The sequence below is a fragment of the Podarcis filfolensis genome (assembly GCF_964270895.1).
Source record: "Podarcis filfolensis genome assembly, chromosome: 16".
Classification (NCBI taxonomy): domain Eukaryota; kingdom Metazoa; phylum Chordata; class Lepidosauria; order Squamata; family Lacertidae; genus Podarcis; species Podarcis filfolensis.
Genome location: NC_139620.1, coordinates 490,178 through 516,034, shown reverse-complemented (window position 1 = coordinate 516,034; position 25,857 = coordinate 490,178). Strand labels below are relative to the sequence as shown.

At 49.5% G+C, this 25,857-nt stretch overlaps 3 protein-coding genes across 6 annotated transcripts in view; 2 read left to right on the top strand and 1 right to left on the bottom strand.

Moving 5' to 3' along the window:
* Window positions 1–7,416, top strand: part of KCNJ10 (potassium inwardly rectifying channel subfamily J member 10) — a 32,594-nt gene extending 25,178 nt beyond the window's left edge. Inside the window, exon 2 of the mRNA XM_083591436.1 lies at window positions 1,438–7,416. Within this exon, the coding sequence (XP_083447562.1) occupies window positions 1,438–2,574 (1,137 nt within the window). The 3' untranslated portion in view covers window positions 2,575–7,416. The remainder of the gene's footprint in view (window positions 1–1,437) is intronic.
* The window catches only part of LOC310751719 (uncharacterized protein), a 950,206-nt gene that overhangs the window by 857,916 nt on the left and 66,433 nt on the right, over window positions 1–25,857 (bottom strand). The window contains exons 1-6 of one of the 3 annotated variants that reach the window (XM_083591270.1): window positions 13,292–13,402; window positions 11,545–12,038; window positions 11,213–11,294; window positions 10,839–10,918; window positions 10,007–10,133; window positions 5,639–9,110 (exon numbers count right to left, since the gene is read on the bottom strand). In XM_083591270.1, coding sequence (XP_083447396.1) covers window positions 8,230–9,110; window positions 10,007–10,133; window positions 10,839–10,918; window positions 11,213–11,294; window positions 11,545–11,946 — 1,572 coding nt within the window. In that variant the 5' untranslated portion in view covers window positions 11,947–12,038; window positions 13,292–13,402 and the 3' untranslated portion in view covers window positions 5,639–8,229. Of the gene's footprint in view, window positions 1–5,638; window positions 9,111–10,006; window positions 10,134–10,838; window positions 10,919–11,212; window positions 11,295–11,544; window positions 12,123–13,291; window positions 13,403–25,857 lie in introns of those variants that run through there. The other 2 variants (XR_014542651.1, XM_083591271.1) reach the window with 2 other exon arrangements.
* Window positions 13,814–20,752, top strand: LOC310751739 (zinc finger protein with KRAB and SCAN domains 3-like). 2 transcript variants are annotated; one of them, XM_083591315.1, is made up of 6 exons: window positions 13,814–14,003; window positions 15,145–15,638; window positions 15,889–15,970; window positions 16,265–16,344; window positions 17,050–17,176; window positions 18,308–20,752. In XM_083591315.1, the coding sequence occupies exons 2-6, from the start codon at window positions 15,237–15,239 to the stop codon at window positions 19,048–19,050; spliced, it is 1,434 nt and encodes a 477-aa protein (XP_083447441.1). In that variant the 5' UTR covers window positions 13,814–14,003; window positions 15,145–15,236; the 3' UTR covers window positions 19,051–20,752. The 2 variants fall into 2 exon arrangements, with proteins under 2 accessions (XP_083447441.1, XP_083447440.1); XM_083591314.1 differs by having other exon boundaries at window positions 13,868–14,024.

The following is a 25,857-nucleotide window of genomic DNA, read 5'->3' as shown; positions in this document are numbered from 1 at the left end:
GTTTGTGATTTCCAGACTTCCCTGAGAAGAGAGGCTGGTGGTTGGGCCAGTCTGGGAATTGTGTCTCTGGGAGGAGGAAGAGAGGATCTCCCCCAACAAGGGTGCTCTTAGCACCCTTAAGAAACTATAACTCCCAGGATGCTGTGGGGGAAGACATGCGTGTTTAAAGTGGGGGGGCTGCTTTAAATGTAGGCCTTGTATGCATTTAAGGCAGTATCAACCCACTTTTTAAAGCTTTTGGTAAAATTAAGTTGCTTAAGCCTTCCAATGAACACTTCTAAAATAAGCGACAGGAAAATGTAACAAGCAGGAAGGGTTAGTAGGGTTAGTTGGGAGCCTTCTCCTCCTCCTCCCCCTCCTCTGTAAATTTGTCTAATCCTCTTTTTAAATCACCTAATCTGCCATAGGACTGGCAATGCACACTGAAAACGTGATTCATTCCTTCTTTGCTTGACTCCCCTATGTGGAACAGCATCCTCAGGCAATGCAGAGCTAAACTTTGGAACTCCCAGCCACCAACCAAGATGGCTTTAAGAGAGGATGAGACACATTCCCAAAGGCTGTTAATGGCCACTAGCCAGCAGGTCTAAGCCTCACATCCATAGTTGGAGGCTGCAATGGTTCCCAGTTGCTGAAAACCACAGGAGGGAAGAGGGCTCTTGTGTGCAAATCATGTTTGTGAGTTTCCCATAATAGGCATCTGAATGGCCACTGTAAGAACTGGTGACTGGGGGCGGCCACCGAGACAACATAACACCGGTCTTGAAAGACCTACACTGGCTCCCAGTATGTTTCTGAGCACAATTCAAAGTGTTGGTGCTGACCTTGAAAGCCCTAAACGGCCTCGGTCCAGTATACCTGAAGGAGCATCTCCATCTCCATCGTTCTACCTGGACACTGAGGTACAGCTCCGAGGACCTTCTGGCGGTTCCCTCCCTGCGAGAAGTGAAGTTACAGGGAACCAGGCAGAGGGCCTTCTCGGTGGTGGCACCTGCCCTGTGGAACGCCCTCCCACCAGATGTCAAAGAGAAAAATAACTACCAAACTTTTAGAAGACATCTGAAGGCAGCCCTCTTTAGGGAAGCTTTTAATGTTTGATGCATTTCTGTATTTTAATATTTTGTTGGAAGCCGCCCAGAGTGGCTGGGGAAGCCCAGCCAGAGGGGTGGGGTATAAATAATTTATTATTCTTATTCTTATTCTTATTGTTATAGTATAAGATGCGGGAATAGATGGGCACCCCTGGGCCTGACCCAGCATCCAGGTTCCCCTTATCTTCAGGTGTAGAGGAAGTCTACCTAGATTCTTAGGTTCTTATGAGTACCTGCACACTGTGAGAACAGGACACTGGCCTGGATGGGCTCTTTATATGTTCTGGTGTCAGTCCTCCCATCTCACCCCGTCCTCTTTTCCTTTTCTCCTCTCCCCGCCGGCCAGATGACGTCGTCCACCAAGGTGTACTACAGCCAGACGACGCAGACCGACAGCCGGCCCCTGATTGGCTCCACCCTGCGCAAGAGGCGGGTCATGACGAAGGATGGGCGCAGCAACGTCCGCATGGAGCACATTGCGGACAAGAGGTTCCTCTACCTGAAAGACCTGTGGACGACCTTCATCGACATGCAGTGGCGCTACAAGCTGCTCCTCTTCTCCGCTTCGTTTGCCGGGACGTGGTTCATCTTTGGGGTGATCTGGTACCTGGTGGCCGTGCTGCACGGGGACCTCCTGGAATTCGACCCTCCCGCCAACCACACTCCGTGCGTCATGCAAGTCCACACCCTCACCGGGGCCTTCCTCTTCTCCCTGGAGTCCCAGACCACCATCGGCTACGGCTTCCGCTACATCAGCGAGGAGTGCCCGCTGGCCATCGTCTTGCTCATCAGCCAGCTGGTCCTCACCACCATCATGGAGATCTTCATCACGGGCACCTTCCTGGCCAAGATCGCCCGTCCCAAGAAGAGGGCAGAGACCATCAAGTTCAGCCAGAACGCCGTGGTGGCCCAGCACGATGGCAAGACCTGCTTGATGATCCGGGTGGCCAACATGAGGAAGAGCCTCCTCATCGGGTGCCAGGTGACCGGCAAACTCCTCCAGACCTACCTGACCAAGGAAGGTGAGAACATCCGGCTCAACCAGGTCAACGTGGACTTCCAGGTGGACACGTCCTCCGACAGCCCCTTCCTCATCCTGCCCCTGACCTTCTACCACGTGGTGAACGAGAGCAGCCCCTTCCGGGACATGGCCTTGCGCACCGGGGAAGGAGACTTTGAGCTGGTGGTCATCCTCAGCGGCACCGTGGAGTCCACCAGCGCCACGTGCCAAGTCCGGACCTCCTACCTCCCCGAGGAGATCCTCTGGGGCTATGAGTTCACCCCGGTCATCTCCCTCTCGGCCAGCGGGAAATACGTGGCCGACTTCAGCCTCTTTGAGCAGGTGATCAAAGTGGCGCCCCCTTGCTGCCTTCACGAGACGGTGCGGTACGGGGACCCCGAGAAACTGAAGCTAGAGGAATCCTTTCGGGAGAAAGCAGAGAGGGAAGGGACCCCCTTGAGCGTCCGGATCAGCAACGTTTGACCCTTCGGAGGACTTGTGAGGCCTGTGTTATACGAGTATTGCATCCGAGTGTCTTCATTAGCTTCCAGACTTCCTTACACCCTTCTTTCTGTGGCTGCATTTTCTCTCTCTCAAACTGCAGGATGAGCAATCTGTTCTTCTCTTTAGGAATCTGCTAAAGGAACGCAAAGGTCAGCTCCCCTCCTGGCACAGCAGCTCACAGTTAGCGCCAGATTTCAAGGTCTCCTCCATGGATTTGACCAACTGCTGGAAGTATATATATCTTTAATTGTGTTTCTTTCTTAAATACAAATAATTGTGCGGTCATTGTTCAGGGGGCCACCAGGTCGTGGTTTTTAATAGGAGGCAGAGGCACACGTACCAGCAACACTATTGTGTCGAATGCTTTTTAAAATATAAATACATGGAGTTTTCTTTCTCTTTTTGCCTTGGAAACCCTTACCACAAAGATTAGCTTCTAATGCCAACCTAACCTGAAAGATACTGACGGATGCATGAGAAAGAGAAACACAAAGATTGGGACAGAGCACTGGGAGTGCCCCACCGCACCAGGCTCTGTGAAATGGAGGGTGTAAATCCTACTAGCGCAAACTGTGCAAATTAATATTCTGTTGTGGTCACCACGGGATACCTCAGATGGAGCTGGAGAACACATTCACAGCAGGTATGCCTGGCAATCTGCGTTCAACAAACCCACCAGACCTCAACGATTTGTAATTCAGAAGCAGCCCTTCGAAGTTTTGAAACACACCCCAGCACTTGATATTTAATGCACAGGTGTCGTATGACAAAGCAGTACCTTAAGAATTACTGTGTGACCTCCTGGAGGTCTGATGACTCGTTACAAAGCACACCCACCCACCCACTTTTTAAAAAATTAAAAACGCATCCTCCCTGATCTTAAAATACGGAGGTGGAAAGGGAGGACAAGCAGATTTCGTTTGAAAGCTTTGTAAGAATTGGAACCTGGATGTCTGTCCGTTCGTAAAGTTGTGCTGCAGTGTGAGGCATGTCCTGTTAACAAACTGGAATGTGTTGTCATGATCCTTGTTTTTCAGTGCTAGAGAGCTTCCAATCCCGGGACTATAGAAGGATCAATGACTCTTTAGCTACCCAGCAGCCTAGGGTGCATATGTCCGAAAAGAACGCAGGTGTTTCTGTCTCCTGAATCCTGCTCCTTAAAGCAACAGGTGAACCTCTGATCACAACAGACCTGCTGTACTTGTTATTATTACTGTAAATTCTCAACATCAAAAATGCTGAACTTCGGAGCCAAGGAGATGAGTAAGAAAGAAGACCTTGTGGAGAACATATTTATCCTCTTTGACCTCCCATCTGTGGCATTTCCCAACTGAGCAGAGAAAGGACTTTGTGTGTGTGTTGAGATGGAAGATGGCTTATTGAAAATGAACGAGACCAGTATTGTCTGTCTGTGATGGGACACACACAAAAAGTCATGGTGTACCAATCTGAAGACTGGTCTGACAGACAGACAGCCCCTATTGAAAGACCTGCCCCACAGGCCTTGCATCTTTGTAAAGCTAACACACTCGCAAAATGGGCTTTTAACACAGATCCATCAGAACACAGCTCTCAAGCGCTTTTGCTTCTTTTAAGTGCAGGGCGAATCTCCCAGCGAACGGAACTGACAGCAAATTCCCCAAAAGTTCTGCGGAGTTAGCTCGCTTCTGCACAACCCTGTTTATTGAGCACTCATCCTGATCTGTTTGCAGGGAGGTCAGATGCCATTGCGTCACAGCAAATGCCATCCTGCGCTATCCATGCATTTCTCCGCCACTTTCCTTCCTGCGAAAAAAGCCCGATCTTTGGGGAAGGGGGTTGGTCATACGAGACTCTAATTGAGCAACTGGAATTTCCCAATATGTGATCTGATTCCCACCTGAAAACATGTGCCTGTCTGGAAGCAGAGGTCAATCATAAGACTTGTGAACCCAGGAACAACCTCATCACCAGGGTAAAGTGGAAGGAGATTTTCCAGGGAGGATGAGACACTGTTTGCTTTTCTGTGGCCGGTCAGGTCTCTGTTGTCATTGCAGCCGAAAGGAGCCTTCCAGCGGAAAGGAAGGAGCTGGATTTTGGGGGCCTGGGGGTGGGGTGGGGGCGGTAGGAGGCCAATGATTTATTTTTTATCTCCCAGAGGCCTCCAAGGCTGTCTGAAGTTGGGGGGTGTGGGTGGGGAGACCCACAGCTGTGCAGAAACTGTCCCAAACAGCTACTTCTGGCTAGATCAAATAGCATTGTGGGTCGTGGGGGTGGAGGAATTTGAGGGTGGCTCTCGGCTCGGTTTTTTAGGAGTCAGATCGTCATGGGCCTAAGATGGTTTCTTACAGGAACAAATTCTAAAACGGTTGTTACACGCATCAAAAAAGAGGGAGTCACTTCCTCTTCGTAGAAAGAAAGTATCTATTGAAATATATAAATCTATTTATATAAATGAGATATATATAGTTATTTGTAAAAGAAAGAGAATGTGTGTGTCATGGAGCTATTTTGCACTTTGTCGGAAAGAAGTTGGATTCAAAAATTGCTATCGGAGCCAAAAAGAAAAATGGAGGAAGGAAGCAAATCCAGGATGTTCCAGGCATCTTTCCTTTCGTTCCTTCCTCCTAAATTATGGGCCCAGTGTGGAAATTCCCACCCGCTTCTCTGAAATGAGTCACTGATATTTCTGCAATGGGAGTGGGGTGGGCAGCTTGTTTAAATTGGGGTCTAACCAAAGTTGGCCCAAAATGTTTTACTGTTGAGCAAAGGGTGATTCCATCAATTCTGCATTACGGGGGGTGGGGGGTGGACCAGATGTCCTTTGGTGTTCCTTCCAACTCGACCACTCTGTGATTCCATGAACAAAAGCCAAGAAGAAGGGCAGTTGACCCTTTCTTCAATGGTGGCAAGGGGTCCCAGCGAGGAGGGCAGCCTAGCTTAGGGGCGGCAAGACCTGGCTGTGTGGCACACACCCCATTCGGCTCTCCAGCGAGTGATGTTGGAGAATCCCAAGGAAAACATTCCCTTATGTCCAGAACAAAAATCAATCTGGCAAACACGATTGAGATTCACTGTTGCTTTCACTCCACAAACATTTATGTAGATGATGCCCTTCCCAGTTCACATTACTTTTTCTTGCATTGATACAAACAGAGTGCAATAACAGTGTCATCGATTAATTACATAGATTATGTCATTCCTCCATGGTGAAATGAATGCTGGGATTCCTGCATCACAAGGGGTTGGACTGAAGCAGAGCTGGCCGTGACCCACAGATGAAATTCCACTGTTACGATGGGAGTGTGTGATGTGGTTTGAATGAGGAATCTCGCCCCCTCTGCTCTGCCACAAGTTGCACCCGGGTTTTGGAGGCAACGGCTGGCAAAGCCCAACTTTTGCAAGGAAGCGTTACCCCAGCGCCATCGTGCAATTATTTTTGACTCATCCTTTCAGCGCAGTGATGCAGCCACACAGGGAGCTGTGTCGTACGTGGGGTCATGCTACTCCTCCATCTCCCATTGCATGTTTTCCTGGCCATGAAACAAAGGGTCCATCTGTCTGATAAGCTGCTCTGTAGAGACGCTGTCGTACGGACTTGCCCCGAGTTCAGATCCCGCTTCAAGAAGTGACCTGGATCAAGGGCCAACGATTGAGCCTGAGTTCCTGGTCTTTAAAATACATTGCATTTCCTCAGTCATCGAAATGTAAGAATCCATCATGGAGAAGCCATCTGTTCCACGATTCCCAAATAAGTGAACTGTGGTGGAGTGAGTGTGTGTGTGTGTGTGTGAGAGAGAGAGAGAGAGATATTTAGGAGGATCACAAGAATCTGATTAAGTCAGACACAATGGATTCCCACCACAATTGGTCATTAATGAGATACAGAATGTAGTTAGGCGATGCTCCAAAAAGGGTTTTAGTAATGGGATCAGCTTTCAGGGTTGTGTTTTTTTGCAGGGTCCGAATGGCAATGCCATCAAAATGCCAACCCCTATCCCGAAACACACATTAATTTTCCTTTTCAGGGGGAAATCTGGTAAATTAAAAAAACCTGTTGCCAAGGACCTGGTTGTGATACCTCAACCACCTGCTTACAGGGTTACGCCCCCATTTGAGAGCCGGTGGTACTGCAGTGAGTGCAGGACGAGGAGCTGGGAAAGACCAGGGTTTGAATCCACAGGAAACTGACTGGGTATAATGTTGGGAGCCAGTCCCTGTTTCTCTCCGCCTAACCTACCTCACAGGGTTGTTGTGAGGGTTAAACAAGGAGGGAGTGAACCACGTGGAGTAGAAATGCCAGAAATAAATAAATGCGTATAATAGCACCCTTTCAGAGTACAACATTTACCAAAAAAAATAATAATAACCCTATTTGCCATTTTCCTATTAGCAAGAAAAGGCTGTGGGTATGTTTAACTAAGCATTTATTAAAAGAATCTCAACCCCTAGAAAAAAGGGGGATCTTTAGCGCTAGCTGGCTGGGAACTCAAGCAAACCATGGCATTAATTTCTCCACTATTGGTGGCTGGGTGTGTGGGGGGCTGAAGGTGGTCAAACAGGCCAAATACTTCTTGATAACGGAATTGAGCTTCGTGTTAACTTGATTTTGTTGTTGTTGTTGTTAAAGAAAGAGAGAGACTTTATTTTGTGCCTGACATAATTACGTACTGTACTTCATAAATATGAGGACTTGTATCCACCGAAGAAGACTTTGCACTAAAAAGGTCCAATGGGGGGGGGCACGAGGGGGTAAGCGAGAGAGAGAGACAGGGAGCTGTGTTATTTCTTCTGTTTAGAACAAAGTCATTCAATAACAATAAAAAGAAATCAGATTTTAAAGTGTGTGTTGTTTTAATGGATGGAGACATGGTCAGTCCACTCCTAATTTAGCTGCGATTCCTGCACTGCAGCCAGGGGGTGGACTAGATGCCTCTGGGAGCCCCTTCCAACTCCACAGTTCTGTGATTCTGTAATTCTACACGTGCATCTTCGTTCAGTGACTAACAGGTGCAAAACCAGGAGTATATGGAGTGTGTTGATCCCTCTTCTCTCCAGGGAGAGGAGTAAAAAGGACCATCTGCCTAAAACTCTCCCTTTCTCTCTCCGGACCAGAGCACCTCTGGAAATGCCACTGGGTGGCACTGGTTGACCTCACCAGTGTCGCCAAATCGCTTGTGACTCTCTTCCCTGATGCAACGTGAAAAAAGTAATCCAAATTGCACTTTGTAGATCTGGGTTTGCAATGTGAAGAAATGTTAGGGCACCGAGGTAGTGGTGCACTCCACGGTCCTGACAGGCGAGGGTGACTTCTTTGCTGGGCAAGAACACTGTTGCAATCCTCACCCACCTACAATTTAATTAAAGTCTCATAAATTTAAATATGTACAGTGGTACCTCTGGATACGAACAGGATCCGTTCCGGAGCCCCGTGCGCATCCTGAAGTAAATGCAAGACGCGACTGCGCGTTTGTGCGTGCCGCGTTTTGCCGCTTCTACGCATGCGTCTGACGCCATTTTGAGCATCTGCGCATGCGCGAGCGGCGAAACCTGGAAGTAACGCACTCTGTTACTTCCGGGTCGCCGCGGAGCGCAACCTGAAAATACTTAACTTGAAGCTACTTCAACCCGAGGTATGACTGTACACAGCCACTGCTACAGTTTCCCCCCACTGTGAGTTCGTTGATGTGTTGTGAGATTGTCGCTACGACTGAAGCTCTTGCCACATTCGAAGCACCGGTATGGTTTCTCCCCGCTGTGAATTCTTTGGTGGAAAATGAGAGTGTGCCTGTGACTGAAGCTCTTTCCACACTCCAAGCACAGGTGCGGCTTCTCTCCGCTGTGCGTTCTTTGATGGGTAGTGAGCTGGGTGCTCTGGCTAAAGCACTTCCCACACTCCTGGCACTGAAAAGGTTTCTCCCCGGTGTGGATTCTCTGATGGGCTGCGAGGTTGGCCCTGTGACCAAAGTGCTTTCCGCACGCCAAGCAAAGGTACGGTTTCTCCCCGCTGTGAGTTCTCTTGTGGGAAGTGAGAGAGGTGCTCTCGCTGAAGCTCTTCCCACATTCCAAGCACTTGTAGGGTTTCTCCCCCTTATGAATTCTTTGATGGGAAGTGAGCCATTTCTTCCAGGCGAAGCTCCTTCCGCATTCCAAGCACTGATGTGGTTTCTCCTCTGTGTGAACTCTTTGATGGGATACGAGGGTGCGCCTGTATCTGAAAACCTTTCCACATTCCAAACACGTGTATGGGTTCACTCCGCTGTGAGTTCTTTGATGGGTGGTGAGATGGGCGCTCTGGCTGAAGCTCTTTCCACACTGCCGGCACTGAAATGGTCTCTCCCCGGTATGAATTCTTTGATGGGTTGTGAGGTTGGCTCTGTGACTGAAGCTCTTTCCACATGCCGAGCAATGATATTGTTTCTCTTCTCTTTGAGTGCTTTCCTGGGAAATGAGATGGACCTTCTTACAGAAGCTCTCACCGCACCCCAAATATTTATGTAGCGTTTCCATTATGCGGATTTCTAACATTTCGCCACCTGCAATGAACAGAAAAACAGATTAGATCCTCAGAAATCCCCCAATGATGGAGAAATGCAAATGAAAGATTGTTATAGACAAAGAACTGGAGAGATTTAGATGTCAAATACAGATAGGTAGCCGTGTTGGTCTGCCATAGTCAAAACAAAAAAAATTTTTTCCTTCCAGTAGCACCTTAAAGACCAACTAAGTTAGTTCTTGATATGAGCTTTCGTGCGCATGCACACTTGGTATCTGAAGAAGTGTGCATGCACACGAAAGCTCATACCAAGAACTAACTTAGTTGGTCTTTAAGGTGCTACTGGAAGGAAAAAAATTTTTTTTGTTTAGATGTCAAAGTTCATGGTTTTCATTGACTAGTAATCACAGGCCTATTTATGGGAACCTGAGATTTTAAAAGCCTGACTCTTTTCTGGGAGAGATATTTTTGGCTCAATCATGGGATCCACTAAATCTCCAGGGTCAGTATTTAGTCAACCAAAAACGAACAGAAGAAGAACGGGAACCTGACAGAATCTGGATCTGCTAGCCTAACAACTCTGAATCCTATATTTTAAAAGGCCTAGAGTTCAGACTAGGCTGATCATTGTTATTTGACTTTCTTCTGTAAAGTTTTATTCTGGATTGTTTTAGTTGACTTTTAATGTAGGTTGCAAACTGCTTTGAGATTCTTTTCTTAAAAATATAGAGTGGTATAGAAATGAAGTGCAGGATAGTAATAATAACAACTGGAGAAAGAATATTCAGAGCCCAAACAGGAGATAGTTTGGGGAGTGCTAGAATCCCAGAGGCTGGTGCTGCTGCTGCTGAGCTCCATCCAAATACGGAAGGGATGTCACAGAGAGAAATGCACTGAATTTCAAAACAGAGACCCTGATCCAACAGGGAGCCTTACTGAGAAAGTCCACGATCCCACGGTTCTCCGCCATGACTTCCTTATGCAGAGCTCTCTGGTCAGGATCCAGCAATGCCCACTCCTCGTCCGTGAAAGAAACGGCAACGTCTTCAAAGCACACTGAACCCTGAAAGAGAAAAGGAAATGTCCTCCACTCAGACAGCAGGAAGATGATCTGGTGCACTTTGCTCCAGGGGTTTCTGCCTGTTTGTTACTTTTCAGGGATTGTTTTCCTGCACATTTTTATTAGGGATGCTTATTTTAACGTATCAAATGAATTCTTCTCTTGTGGCTTTTAATGATGGGCATCACTCATGGTTCAAAGGGCAACATTGTGGTCCTCGTGTCATTCTGCCTGCGCAAAGCATTCCAGTCTACCGGAGAGATGGATCCCCTCTGTCCTCTCCCTGGACGCTGTTCTTGCGGGACCCTCCCGACGCCCTAAAGCAAACTTCAAGGGGCGAATGGGGACATTGGAAGAGAGAAGAGAGTGGGGCAAAGCCCTGCTGTGAAACGGAGGGGGCAGCTTAGGTGAATCCTGGCCACTGCTATTCATGGTTTGTCAACTGCTTAGAAGCCTATTTCAGCATTCAGTGACAACTTTATAAAGAAAGCAGCAACAATGGAGCAACATTCAGAAGGTTAGCTGAGGTGAGGCAGCTGCTCCTTATTCTCAGCACAGAAACCTTCCTGAATGGCCTTTCCAGCTTTTGTGAAGGGCAACTTTGACAGAAGCCAAGTGGAGCAGGAGAGAGACTCATCACTGGGGCCCAGAGGCCTCCTGGCTGCCCCTTCCCTCAGCCTCTTGACCCACACAGCTCCTTCCCCCTACCTGATCCGCTTCCACAGCCACCGCTTCCCCTCTGACACCATGAACAGACGGAGGAGGTTTTGCCGAAGTCTTTCTGTCACCTGCGGGAGACAAAGGTCAGGTCTAGCAGAGCATCTCTTACTACAGATGGGCCTTAGAAAAACCTCGCTGAGTGCATTTGGACATTTGTACCCATTTGGTAGCTCAGTTGTGCACATATTGTAAATCACCCTGAGAACTCTGGGTATAGGGTGGTATAATTAAATATACGTCTCTCCTCCTTGGGGCTCATGTCTTCAATTGTTTCCCCCCAAACGATTCAAAGAACTCACAGGAGAGTTTCAGAACCCACAGAATGTGACCAAACAGAGACAAAGCTCATCATTCCTCCTTACCCAGTGGCCTCTCTCTGGCGTCCAACTGAGTCCTCTCTGCCTCAGAGGAACCTGAACCCATTCCTGCAAACAGATCATTTCCCTGAAATCACAGAATCATAGAAGGGCGTCAGCTAGTCCACCCTCCTGCAAAGCAGGAATCTCAACAGAAAGTCCAAACAGAAAACAGGGAGAAGGATTAGAAAAGGAACAGCAAATGAAAAGATGTTAGGATTATCATATAACACTCCTTGGGTTCCTTCCTATCAAGATGGGCCATGAGTAGAGAATTTGGGGATTTCTCCCTCACGTTGGGAGCCCCTTGGGAGTATCCAGAGGAAAGTCTCTCTCACCTGCTGCTCTTCCTGCTTACTCTCCTCTGCCTGACTCAGGAGGAAACCTTCGGCCAGGGCCACTGCCTGGCAACTGGTCTCTGCTCCACAGTCCCTCACCCAGCTCTCCATCTCCGCTGGAAGGACAGCCAGGAACTGCTCCAAGATCAGCAGGTCCAGCATCTCAGCTTTCGTGTGTCTTTCTGGCTTTAGCCATTGATGGTCAAAGTGGTAGAGTCTTCTGCAAACCTCTCGGTGTCCTTTGGCCTCCTGGGGGAAGAACTGCCTCAACTGCTGGCTCTGCGCCTCTGAGCAAGGGGTGTCCTCCTCACCCTGGATCTTCTGCACAGAGTTTTCCCAGAATCCCCCACTGCTCCCATGGCCTCTTCCTGCTTCAGGGCCAGCTGAATCTCGCTCATCCATCTGTGCTCTCAGGAAACCGCCAAGAGATCAGAAGAAATCCCTTTTTCCCCCTGCCGTGTTCAGCCTGTCCAAATCAGAGCAGCTAGAAAATCCTGCAAAGCAAATGCATTGCTCAGTTATAAAATTGACACTGTGTGGAGAAAAGAAAGATGTTCCCTGATCTAAGGTGTATGATCCCTTAAGGTGCCTGCTTGGAGAGACAAAAGCTTATTCTGCAACTCGGGTTACTCCTGGATCCATGAGTGTCACTTGAGGCTCAGGTGGCCTCGGGGACAGTGTTTGCCAGCCCCAGTCCACACTCTGCATCCCATGGGATACAGTGCTCCCTATGCAGAGCTGCCCTTGAAGAAGACTCAGAAACCGGTTTAAAACACAGCAGCCAGATTCCTGCCTGGGTTCCCCTCTATTTCACAGTTCCCTTTAAAGATGGCCACCTTCCTCTCCAGGGAGCTCAAGGCATCATCCATGGATCTAGTCCTCCTCATGCAACTCTCACAAAAACCCTTAGGAATATATTTAGCTCCTCTTTTAACCAAAGCTGCAGGGCTTGTGAGTTTGTTTCCAAGTGCAATTTGCCGTTCGCTTAGGCCCCCCAATATCTGAAGAACCTCCTCCTTCCTTACATGCCCTCTTGGGTGTTCAGGTGGACAGAGGGTTGGCCACCCTGGTGGTGGTCCCTCAGCTGGGGAATCCCCTCCCCAGGCACCTTCCACCTCCCACCCCACTAGCAGAGGTAAAGGTAAAGGGATCCCTGACCATTAGGTCCAGTCGTGGCCGACTCTGGGGTTTCAGCGCTCATCTCGCTTTATTGGCCGAGGGAGCCGGTGTACAGCTTCCGGGTCATGTGGCCAGCATGACTTAGCCGCTTCTGGCGAACCAGAGCAGCGCACGGAAATGCTGTTTACCTTCCCACCGGAGTGGTACCTATTTATCTACTTGCACTTTGAGGTGCTTTCGAACTGCTAGGTTGGCAGGAGCAGGGACCGAGCAACGGGAGCTCACCCCGTCGCGGGGATTTGAACCGCCGACCTTCCAATCAGCAAGTCCTAGGCTCTGTGGTTTAACCCCCAGCGCCCCCCGCAACCCTGCTCCACTAGCAGAGCCCCACCCGCTATTCCTGCGACTGCCACTTGCTTTCCTTCTTTTCGAGATGGGAATTCCAAGTCCCCTCGGCAATGGATGCAGCAGTCATAGCTTCCAGTCTTACCGGAGGGGCTGGACTAGAGGACCTCACGGGTCCCCTCCAACTCTGAGGCTCTGAAGGTGGATGAGCGCCCCGCCTCCCCCTCCCCTGACACCCCACAACCTCCGCTGCCCCCCAAAGCACCCCGAAGGGCAGCCTGACCCAGGAAGCGCCGCGCAGGAAAAAGAAGGCGGGCGCAGCAGCCCCCTCGCAGGAAGTGACGTGAGGGAGGGGGTCTCGGCCGCCCCCCCCGTCCTCATTTTCTGTCCTCCCCGGGGGGGGCCTTTTCAGGAGAGGCGGGAAGAGGCGTCGGGTTGCTTAGCGACGTGACGCCAAGGCACCCGAAAGGCGCCATCTTGGAAGAGGGAGGGAGGGAAGAGGCGCGGGAAGCGGCCGAAAAGGACGAGGGCAGGCGGCTAGGAAGTGAGTGAGCGAGAGGCGCCGCCTGAGGAGAGGCAGCGGGGGCAGAAGCAGCGCGGGAAGCGGGCGGAGAAAGCCCCGCCGCCGCGGAGGGCCGTGGCGAAGGCGCCATCTTGGACGAGGGCAGCCTCTGAGGAGAGACCCCGAGGGCGGGAAGTGACGCAGGCGTCGCGTGGAGACGGCACTGCTGCCGCGGTGCGCGAGGGCTGGCCGCGAGGCTCGATTGGACGAAGGGCGGAGGGCGGGCGGAAGTGCCCCTCCCGCCATGCAGGACGAGGGCAGGGCGGGCGCCTGAGGCGGCGTCTTCGGAGAGGCGGGCGGGGCGGCGCTGCTCTCTCGCCTCCGCAGGTGCTGCTTCCCGGGCGCCTTCGGGGGAAGAGGCGCCTTCGCGGTAGACTCCTTCGGGTGGACGGCCTCGGCAGCGGGAGGCTCCACCAGGAAGCGGCAGAAGCGGGTGGAGAGGCGGGCTTGTGGGGTGAGGGAGGAGGGAGGGAGAGGAGCGCCCGGCTTTGCTGTTCTTGCTTAGTCATTTAGTCGTGTCCGCCTCTTCGTGACCCCTGGACCAGAGCAGGCCAGGCCCTCCTGTCTTCCACTGCCCCCCTCATGCTGGTAGCTTCGAGAACACTGTCCCACCATCTCGTCCTCTGTCGTCCCTTTTTCCTTGTGCCCTCCATCTTTCCCAACATCAGGGTCTTTTCCAGGGAGTCTTCTCTTCTCATGAGGTGGCCAAAGTCTTGGATCCTCAGCTTCAGGATCTGTCCTTCCAGTGAGCACTCAGGGCTGATTTCCTTCAGAATGGAGAGGTTGGATCTTCTTGCAGTCCATGGGACTCTCAAGAGTCTCCTCCAGCACCAGAATTCAAAAGCATCCATTCTTCGGCGATCAGCCTTCTTTGTGGTCCAGCTCTCACTTCCGTACATCACGACTGGGAAAACCAGAGCTTGAACTATACGGACCTTTGTTGGCAAAGTGATGTCTCTGCTTTTTAAGATGCTGTCTAGCATCTTTTCTCCCAAGAAGCAGGCGTCTTTTCATTTCGTGGCTGCTGTCACCATCTGCAGTGATCATGGAGCCCAAGAAAGTAAAATCTCTCACTGCCTCCATTTCTTCCCCTTCTATTTGCCAGGAGGTGATGGGACCAGTGGCCAGGATCTTCATTTCTTTGTTGTTGAGCTTCAGACCATATTTTGCACTCTCCTCTTTCACCCCCATTAAAAGGTTTTTTAATTCCTCCTCGGGTTAAAATGAACTGAGCAGGATTCCTAGAAAGGGTGGGGGGCGCAAAGAGGGGGGAAGTCCTCCAGGGCAGAAACCCCGCCCTCCTCTGCCTCTTGGACTCCGCTGAGTCTCCTCTCTCTCCTCTCTCTCTGGGGAGAAGGGGGGTCAGGAAGGAAGCCCTTAAGGCACCCGCACATTTTGCATGGGAACTTTCCTTACTTCTTGTTTTTCCTTTCTTTCAAGAAAGCTCAGAATCAGAGCTGTGGGGCAGCCCTGGCCAGGTTCCTAGCAAGCCTCATCCATGCATGATCAGGGAACATCTTTCTTTTCTCCAGACAGTGTCAATTTTGTAACTGAGCAATGCATTTGCTTTGTAGGATTTTCTAGCTGCTCTGATTTGGACAGACTGAACACAGCAGGGGGAAAAAGGGATTTCTTCTGATCTCTTGGCGGTTTCCTGAGAGCACAGATGGATGAGCGAGATTCAGCTGGCCCTGAAGCAGGAAGAGGCCATGGGAGCAGTGGGGGATTCTGGGAAAACTCTGTGCAGAAGATCCAGGGTGAGGAGGACACCCCTTGCTCAGAGGCGCAGAGCCAGCAGTTGAGGCAGTTCTTCCCCCAGGAGGCCAAAGGACCTCGTGAGGTTTGCAGACGACTCTACCATTTTGACCATCAATGGCTAAAGCCAGAAAGACACACAAAAGCTGAGATGCTGGACCTGCTGATCATGGAGCAGTTCCTGGCTGTCCTTCCAGCGGAGATGGAGAGCTGGGTGAGGGACTGTGGAGCAGAGACCAGTTGCCAGGCAGTGGCCCTGGCCGAAGGTTTCCTCCTGAGTCAGGCAGAGGAGAGGAAGCAGGAAGAGCAGCAGGTGAGAGAGACTTTCCTCTGGATACTCCCAAGGGGCTCCCAACATGAGGGAGAAATCCCCAAATTCTCTACTCATGGCCCATCTTGATAGGAAGGAACCCAAGGAGTGTTATATGATAATCCTAACATCTTTTCATTTGCTGTTCCTTTTCTAATCCTTCTCCCTGTTTTCTGTTTGGACTTTCTGTTGAGATTCCTGCTTTGCAGGAGGGTGGACTAGCTGACGCCCTTCTATGATTCTGTGATTTCAGGGAAATGATCTGTTTGCAGGAATGGGTTCAGGTTCCTCTGAGGCAGAGAGGACTCGGTTGGACGCCAGAGAGAGGCCACTGGGTAAGGAGGAATGATGAGCTTTGTCTCTGTTTGGTCACATTCTGTGGGTTCTGAAACTCTCCTGTGAGTTCTTTGAATCGTTTGGGGGGAAACAATTGAAGACATGAGCCCCAAGGAAGAGAGACGTATATTTAATTATACCACCCTATACCCAGAGTTCTCAGGGTGATTTACAATATGTGCACAACTGAGCTACCAAATGGGTACAAATGTCCAAATGCACTCAGCGAGGTTTTTCTAAGGCCCATCTGTAGTAAGAGATGCTCTGCTAGACCTGACCTTTGTCTCCCGCAGGTGACAGAAAGACTTCGGCAAAACCTCCTCCGTCTGTTCATGGTGTCAGAGGGGAAGCGGTGGCTGTGGAAGCGGATCAGGTAGGGGGAAGGAGCTGTGTGGGTCAAGAGGCTGAGGGAAGGGGCAGCCAGGAGGCCTCTGGGCCCCAGTGATGAGTCTCTCTCCTGCTCCACTTGGCTTCTGTCAAAGTTGCCCTTCACAAAAGCTGGAAAGGCCATTCAGGAAGGTTTCTGTGCTGAGAATAAGGAGCAGCTGCCTCACCTCAGCTAACCTTCTGAATGTTGCTCCATTGTTGCTGCTTTCTTAATAAAGTTGTCACTGAATGCTGAAATAGGCTTCTAAGCAGTTGACAAACCATGAATAGCAGTGGCCAGGATTCACCTAAGCTGCCCCATCCGTTTCACAGCAGGGCTTTGCCCCACTCTCTTCTCTCTTCCAATGTCCCTATTCGCCCCTTGAAGTTTGCTTTAGGGCGTCGGGAGGGTCCCTCAAGAACAGCGTCCAGGGAGAGGACAGAGGGGATCCTTCTCTCCGGTAGACTGGAAGGCTTTGCGCAGGCAGAATGACACGAGGACCACAATGTTGCCCTTTGAACCATGAGTGATGCCCATCATTAAAAGCCGCAAGAGAAGAATTCATTTGATAGGTTAAAATAAGCATCCATAATAAAAATGTGCAGGAAAATAATCCCTGAAAAGTAACAAACAGGCAGAAAACACTGGAGCAAAGTGCAGTAGATCATCTTCCTGCTGTCTGAGTGGAGGACATTTCCTTTTCTCTTTCAGGGTTCAATGTGCTTTGAAGACGTCGCCGTTTCTTTCACGGACGAGGAGTGGGCATTGCTGGATCCTGACCAGAGAGCTCTGCATAAGGAAGTCATGGCGGAGAACCGTGGGATCGTGGACTTTCTCAGTAAGGCTCCCTGTTGGATCAGGGTCTCTGTTTTGAAATTCAGTGCATTTCTCTCTGTGACATCCCTTCCGTATTTGGATGGAGCTCAGCAGCAGCAGCACCAGCCTCTGGGATTCTAGCACTCCCCAAACTATCTCCTGTTTGGGCTCTGAATATTCTTTCTCCAGTTGTTATTACTATCCTGCACTTCATTTCTATACCACTCTATATTTTTAAGAAAAGAATCTCAAAGCAGTTTGCAACCTACATTAAAAGTCAACTAAAACAATCCAGAATAAAACTTTACAGAAGGTAGCCTGGCCAGTCTGAACTGATAAGGGCTTCTTACTGTAGGCTTCAAAGTTCTTAAGAAAGTGGAAGTGGCTTCTCCCGGGTATTTTTGTTTTTGATTCTACCCATTTTCAGTTGACCAAAGAGATTACTGACCTTGGAGATGAAGTGGATCCCATGATTGAGCCACAAATATCTCTCCCAGAAAAGAGTCAGGCTTTTTGAATCTCAGGTTCCCATAAATAGGCCTGTGATTATTAGTCAATGAAACTGTGAACTATATATATATATCTCTATATATAAAGATATATATCTATATATCTATATGTACTCCCAGACCAGTATGAGGAGCCTTGACTTGGGTTCCTTCCTCCAGCGGGCGCTGCTCGCAGAGGGACTCAGGAGCAGCGGTGGTTTCACCCGCAATATACCACTGAGTGAAATCACCATCCCACCATCTGCCCTCATACAACTCAGAGGGAGAAACAGCTTGTTCTTCCCTCTGCATCTTTGATCTGCTCGACTGAGGAGTGTGCAGCAGTCCTTGCCTCAGTGGAGCAGTTAAAGGAAGCTCACAAGCGCCTGGGTGGAGCTGCCTCTGCTCCCAGGGTGAGAGCTGGGGCAGTTTCACCCTGTGTCTCGTGGGCAGAGGCCAGCGCATCTTGTTTTTTCAACATTGCAGTATATTGCCAAATGTTTGGCTAGTCTGTTTAGCTGGTGATACACCACGATGTTGAAAAGCTGATATTGCTCAGCCCTCTGAATCTCTTCAGTTCTTTGACTAAAGCGGCCTTTCTCGTTGTGCTCTCATTGCTCAATAATTGGGGGTTTCCTGAGAATCTGTTTTTCTCTTCCTTACAGGTGGCAAAATGTTAGAAATGAAGGACAAGGGGGACCACAGCAAAATCCATATAGTGGAGATGCTACATAAATATTTGGGGTGCGGAGAGAGCTGCTGTCAGAAGGTCCATCTCACTTCCCAGGAAAGAACTCGTAGAGAAAAGAAACAATATCCGTGCTCGGCATGTGGAAAGAGCTTCAGTCACAGAACCAGCCTCGCAGCCCATCAGAGAATTCATACCGGGGAGAAACCATTTCAGTGCCAGGAGTGTGGCAAGAACTTCCGTCGGAAGGACCATCTCGTGTCCCATCAAAGAATTCATGCAGGGGAGAAACCATATCAGTGCTTGAAATGTGGGGAATGCTTTGAGAATAGCACAAGCTTATGTCTCCATCAGAGTAGTCACAGTGGGGAGAAACTATTTCAATGCCAAGAGTGTGAAAAGAGCTTCAGGCGGAAGGACCATCTCACTGCCCATCAAAGAATTCATACAGCGGAGACGCCCTTTAGGTGCTTGGAATGTGGAAAGAACTTCCGTTGGAAGGCAAGTCTCATTTACCATAAAAAAATTCATGCAGGAGAGAAACCGTGTCAGTGCTTGGAATGTGGAAAGAGGTTTACTGTAAACTCAAGCGTCCGTCGGCATCAGCGTATTCACCATGGGGAGATACCGTTTCAGGGCCAAGAGACTGGAAAGAGCTTCGGTCAGAGCACTCATCTCATGCGCCATCAGAGAATTCATACACGCGAGAAACCCTATTGATGCCTGGAATGTGGGAAGGGCTTCAGCTGCAAGAACTGTCTCACTTCCCATCAAAGAATTCACAGCAGGGAGAAACCATATCAGTGCTTGGAATGTGGGAAGAGTTTCACCTTTAAGGAAAGTCTCACTTCCCGTCAAAGAACCCATAGTGGCGAGAAACCATATCATGCCTTTGTACAAATTTAAATTTTGGATACTTGGTACGTGAGGATTTCAACAGTGTTTTTTGCTTTCAGCAACTCAGCAAAGAAATTGACATTGTTTCTCAAGGCCATGGCGTTCACACCCGATATAGGCAGCAGTTCTTTATACTTCTTATTCAGATTTGCAAGGTGCTGGAATACCTCCTTATTATCACATCTGGGGAGGGGGACAAGAGCAGTTTGGCAGCACTGAGGAAGTTGCCGTCAACGCTGAGCAATTTAGACACAGCCACTTCAAGAGCCTCCAAGTTGCAAAATGGTGGTGCGCCTTGTTTACTCTTGCTGCAGGACCTGAACTGCTGGCTTCAAGATACAAGAAAGGAGTCTCAATATGTTCACTGCCCTGGGCAAAAATGAGGATGCTTTAAAGGATGCTGGGCCCAAAATGGCAAGTCCTCGCAGCTCCCCACCCCCTGCTTAAGGGCTAACTCCATTTTTCAATTTCTCTCTCCCACCCCCTCCCCAGCAAAGCCTTTCCCCCAATGCTGCTGGAGAAGAGGTGAGCAATCATTGGATGGTAGAGATTAAGGGTTGACCCCCCTCCCCCCACAATACTAAGGAAGAACTTAGAGCAGCCACCTCATCTGGGAGCCACAAACCCTCCTGGATCGTGGTCAGAAGGATCCTTGTTTGCGGCCTCTTTCCTGTCAGCATCCGTCTAGCGCAGCTTATTCAGTAGGTTGGTGGCTCCAACATGCTAGAAAAGTCACTCCCAAGAGGAGGACAGGAAAGCCCGTCTCCCCCTTACAAAAAGGCCAGATTGATTTTCCATAATGCTCCATCCCACTCCCCAGGCTTCACATGTACTCTCTCTTTCCCCCACCCCCAGGAAGTCAATACAGGTTCTGTGTCCATTGAATATTCTCCATTCTCATTGAGCTGTTTTGAGGTTCTCCCTCATTCTGCCTCCCAAGATATTTGTGTTATTTCTGCTTGACAGCCCCTTGTTGAGTGCCAATCGTGCAGTTTTGGCACCAGAAGGGATTCCTCGGGGTCCCTTCCTGCTCTACAGTTCCATGATGCTACTCAGTAACAAGTTTGCTATAGGTGTTTTGCAGGGAGGGTGAGAGGCATGGAGAAAAAGAGGCCCCGTAATGTCGTCCCCTCCACTCTCTCTTGGTGCATCAGAAGTCAAAGAAGCATGTTGCTCCGTTGGCAAAGCAGCAGAATGGCACAAAAGAGTGAGACACTTTCTGTGGGAAATTGCAGTCAAACAGCCATGCATGAGAGCTAGTTAGTGCATGAAGGGGTTAAGACCAGAGAGTTCTGTTCCAAGGCCCAGCTAGGTCATGCCCCCCTTTACCTCTCTTCCTCCCTCCTCCCACTCTCTCTGACCAAGGAGGACGTGTCTAAGCTTTGCTCCCAAGTTTAGAGCCCATGTTTAGAACTATATTCTGTATTTCCTACCCAAGAGGATTCTGCCGTCGTTCTCCTTGCAGCTGCATGGAACAACACATGTCTCAGACCTTTGAATCTGTTAATAAAGCGTTTTAAACTTACGTAGAGTCGTGTGGTCTGTCCTTTGCCAAAGGGGGTCGACAGAAGGGAGTGTTGTAAACAGGATAAGAAAGCTCTAATAGCCTAGATTCCTAACGCTATACAGTTATACCTCGGAAGTCGAATGGAATTTGTCCCAGAAGTCTGTTTGACTTCCAAAACGTTTGGAAACCAATGCGCGGCTTCTGATTGGCTGCAGGAGCTTCGGCTTCCAAAAATCGTTCGGAAACCGGAACACTCACTTCCAGGTTTTGATCATTCGGGAGCCGAAACGTACGAGTTCCAAGGTGTTCTGCAACCAAGGTACGACTATACTGCGGCTTGACTCTGTGAGGCTAAACTCTGCTGCTGCTGTGCATTTTAAGCTTGATTCTTTTCTTCTCCACCTCACACGTGTGGGTCGCACAGATTCATATATTTAGTTTCCCTCCCACCCTTTCAAAGTCTCGCAAGAGGACCTGCAGGTTCTGCCTGACCACTGGGGTGGGCTTGCTGTGCTTTTTAAAGAGGCATGGGATGCATCTGGCTGTATGTTCCCCCAAAACAGGAGCAACAGTTAACGGAGAAATCTGAGGGCTCCCTTGGACAAAAAACAAGGACACCATCCAGGAATACCAGAGCAAAACAGCAGCCAGTCTTGATCAAAGACTGTCGCGACAGGACTCCCACCTGCCACCAGGTGGAACAAGATGGAAGCCCCATACAAAAGAGAACCCAAACTTTTATTAGCTGCTAATCTCCATGTTACACCCCCCCCAAACTACATCACTCATACATCATGGTTACATCACGAAAGGGGAGGTCTGGTGGCCGGAATCTGAGCATCCTGGACCCTGCCCCATGGTTCCCCTTGCCCTCCACCAAACACCCATCAAGTGGAACAAAAGAGATCTTTACATTTCCCTCTTTCCCAGCCCAGTTCATCACACCCTTTTGTCTTCATCTGGGTTTGCTCTTTCTGGAATGGCTACCTGTCTGGCACTCAGGTATCAGGAGGCCAGCGATTATCCCTCAGGCAGAGGGGCTGCTGAGGAGCTGAGCTCACAGGTCTATAGGAATTTCTGAAGTTTCCCCAGTGAGCCAGTACAGAGATACATTGATCAGTGAATTCTTACATTTGGTATTGTGCAGCAGAGGCCCTTTGAATAGGCAGGAAGAAACTGATGAAGTGTTTTGTGGGGACAAATCACAAAAGTCACAAAAGTGATGGTGCTGGTTTTGGTAGTGGGCTGCATGTGCATGAGATCTGCTGGAGGGGCAACCCCCCCCCAAACCTATACATAAATTCCTGCAACACAGCCGTGGCTTATTGATCACATTTCTATACCCTCCTTATCTTCTTAGGAGCTCCAGGTGGTTTTCATGGTTCTCCCCATTTCATCCAACAACCATGAGAGGTAGGCTAGGCTGAGAGATGGCGACTGGCCTCAATGGCCACCCAGTGAGCTTCATGGCTGAGTGGGGATTCGAACCCGGATCTCTCCCAGGTCTTAGTCCAACACTCATGACGCCACACTGGCTCTGCATAGTGATGCTGTCAGCCACCAAACTGGATGGTTTCCAGAGAGGATCTGGTAAATTGGTGAATGGGGGGAAAGCTATTCTCAAACAGAGTCTACAAGCTGACCTTTGGGCTACAGCATTCGGTAGGATACATTTTTAAAAAGCATTCGTTGATTGCTTTTTATTTTTTCCGGGTCTCCTCCTGCCCCTCACTTTGCATATTATCTCTCCAGACGAAGAGCTCTGGAAAACACAAGCTTGCTGCCATTTTGCAACCTTTTGCTTGGTCTCAAATTAATAGACCTACTCTCAGATTCTGCTTGCAGGCTTTGCATTGCAGGGATCTGATTGGGGACTGTGAGAACAGGAGAGCCATTGGCCTGATCCAGCCACAGGGCTCTTCGTACATTCTTAGTTCCAAACTGGGTTCTGGAGAGTTTCTTTTTTCTCCGTAGCTGCGGATTCCTTGTCACGCCTCGCTCCCGGAGGAAGAGCCGTCTTCAGAGGCCATCAGATTTTTTTATTTTTGCAAACAAGCCTCTTACCTTTTCTCTGCGCTTTCCAGGCAAAGGTCTGGGTTTCCCACTTCCGTCTCCAAGGCTGCCTTCCCTTTTTCTTCTCTCGCTTTCCCCAAGAAAACGCTGAATCAGAACGAAGGGCAGTCCTCAGGAACCACAACGGCCTTCGCAGAGTCTTCCTCAAGGCATCCTCCACATGGTGGAGAAGGCTAAACAGGTGACCAGTTTAGTCTTGAGGTCTCGAAAGAGCAAAAAGAGCCCTAAATCAAATGCAGGGTAATATTTTTTTCGTATTTGATAAATGAATCACATTTTGCACATATCTCTTGAGGCGACCAACAATCCCATCATACCAACGGACTCCCTTCCCAGGCGGGGAGGGAGTCCTGCTCTTGTGCTCGGATCCTGCCTGCGGGTTTCCCAGAAGAGGCACCTGGGGTGGCTGCAGTGAGAACTCGGTGGGCTATTGGCCTGATACGTTATGTCCTTATGGAACCTCCAGGTCTAGAGGCAGTCTATCTTGATTCCTATTGTGATAGGAATTTTGAGGTCTTAGATATATGTTAAATGTTCCTAAGTGTACCAGCCAAGCAAGTACACAAATCGGCACAGGAAGACCGACCTGAAGCCATTTTTGACTCCCAAACTGACCAAATGTTTTCTCTACAAAGTCAAAGGAAAATGGAAAAGCCTCCCCACTGTCTTTTCCCTCACAAATCCTGTCTGAAGGGTATGTCTGTGTTTGACTAGGGTGTGAGCCTGTGACCTGGCTCAGGAACTAAGTACTGGTATTTATCACTACAAAAGACTGGCCAGGCTCCCCAGGCAATCCAATCAAGTGACCATTCAGCAGGTAACCTGCCAGACAAGAGCTAAGCAAAGCACTCAGACTTCTGCTGTAGACCGCCATTTCTGTGATGTAGGTATGATGTATCGGGGGGGGGGTCTTGAGCTACACCCCTTCTGTGATGTATTTATGATGTTTCTTGGGGTGGTCTTGAACTCCTGGGCAGGGAATTTAAGGTAAAATGTCTATATAAGGGGAGGCACACTTTTGTTCTGGGTCCTCCTCCTTTCCTGAGTGTGAGGGGAGCACCCTGTTGCAACAGATCAATAAAGATCAGGCTTACGAGCTGCTTTGCTTCTCAATATTCTCTGGTTGGCCTCTGTTATTTTCTCCGACCGATGGAGAACCTACGTAAGGACTCTATAAGGGCTCTTGTGTTCCCCATAAGGGAAAAAAGGGCAGATTTTGGTTCACAACACTATGTTCTTAGGGGCATTTGGCCACTGTGAAGACAGGAAGCTGGTCTAGACCGGCCCCCTTGGTCTGATCCAGCAACAGCTGGGCTATCCTGTTCTTAGAAAAATAATCACAAGCCACTTATTTTAAAAAGCCAAGAGCCTGACGACAGTTGCACCGGAAGAGCAGCAATGTCATCTGTTTCTCCTGTATCAGCCAAGCGAAGGGCATGATGTCAGTTCCAGGGAACTGTCTAGAAATTGCTGCTTATTGCTGATCCTGAAAGTGATTCTGGCCCTCATAACATTTGCCGCCTGCGCCCAGTTCCTCTTTGACTCCTTTTCCTGCTGAGCCTCAAAAAAAGCCCCGATTCTGGATCCCGTGATTCTCCCCTCTGGCAGTTCCTCTTTTTCTGCTGATTGGGGTGAAAAGGGGGAATCGAAAGATTTGGGCTTCCTTGAGCCTGTGTCTCAGGCCAGTGCTGAACCGGAGAAGCGAAGAGGCCAGGCAGGGTTCAGTGCGGATGCAGCCGAGGGCAGCCTCGTGGAGGTCCCTGGTTCAATCCCTGGGGTCTCCAGGCAGGGCTGGGAATGGGTCTAAAAACCCAGACAACTGCGGCCCGTCCATGTAGACAGGACTCAGCTGGGGGCACCAATTGGGCGACTGAGCGGAAGGCAACTTAACTGGGCACCCGATGAAATTACTCAGAACCTGAGGAGTCACTTAGGATACTGCAAAGGGATTCTATAGATTCCCCCCCCCCCCCAACGAATTTTTTATTAAAGATTTCTTGGTTTGCAAAAGTATGTGCAATGTCTCTTTTTTCAAGTTACATTTTCTGCAAATCAGTTTCATTTGTTGAGACGTTAGTGTTACCTTAGGAAGAGAAGGGGGAAAGAGGTGGAGGGGGAATGGGGAGTGGGGTTGGAGTTGGGGGGCGATGTTTCTATTTTACTTAACATATGTGGGGGGGGGTTGTGTCAGCACCGCTTGTGTGGGTTCTTTTTGCTATTTGCTTGTGTTCCTTTGGTGGCGAGAGAGGTTGGGGTTGGCCTAGGCCAGGCATAGGCAAACTCAGCCCTCCAGATGTTTGGGGACTACAGCTCCCATCATCCCTGACCCCTGGTCCTGTTAGCTAGGGATGATGGGAGTTGTAGTCCCAAAACATCTGGAGGGCCGAGTTTGCCTCTGCCTGTCCTAGGGTGTGGTTGTTTGCTTGTGGTTGGCTGCGGTGAATTTTGTTTTCGTGTGTGAGTGGGGTGGGTGGGTGTTTTGGATCAGGTTAGCCATATTGATTTATATGCTGTTGGTGGATTCTTGTTGTTGTCTTGTTGGGCTGTGTATGTGATAAAGGGGAGCCATACCGGGGTGAAGGCGAGTTCTTCCATTTGTCCCCGTTTCAGTTTCAATTTGTTGGTTAGTTTTTCTAATAAGGCTGTTTCCCATACTATTTGGTACCATTGGTCCATGCTTACTCCTGACAGGTCTCTCCAGTGTGATTCTATAGCTATTTGAACCAGCGCATTAAAGACTTTACTCCAGGGCACCAGACTCGAGTGGAATGGACTCATTGGTTATATGTCATAAACAGAAGCATAATGTTGCCTGGCACCCTAATCTCAGAGCAAAGTGAGATTTCAAGCGCTTACCCAGAGTTTGGTTTCGTTGGACTGAAGCACAGCAGATATTGTGGCGTCTTTGTAATAGATGGTCTGTTTACGCATATACAGTACAGTCATACCTCGGGTTACAGACACTTCAGGTTGTGTGGAATGGGTTACTTCCAGGGTTCGCCGCTCGCACATGCGCAGAAAACTAAATCACACTTTGCGCATGCACAGAA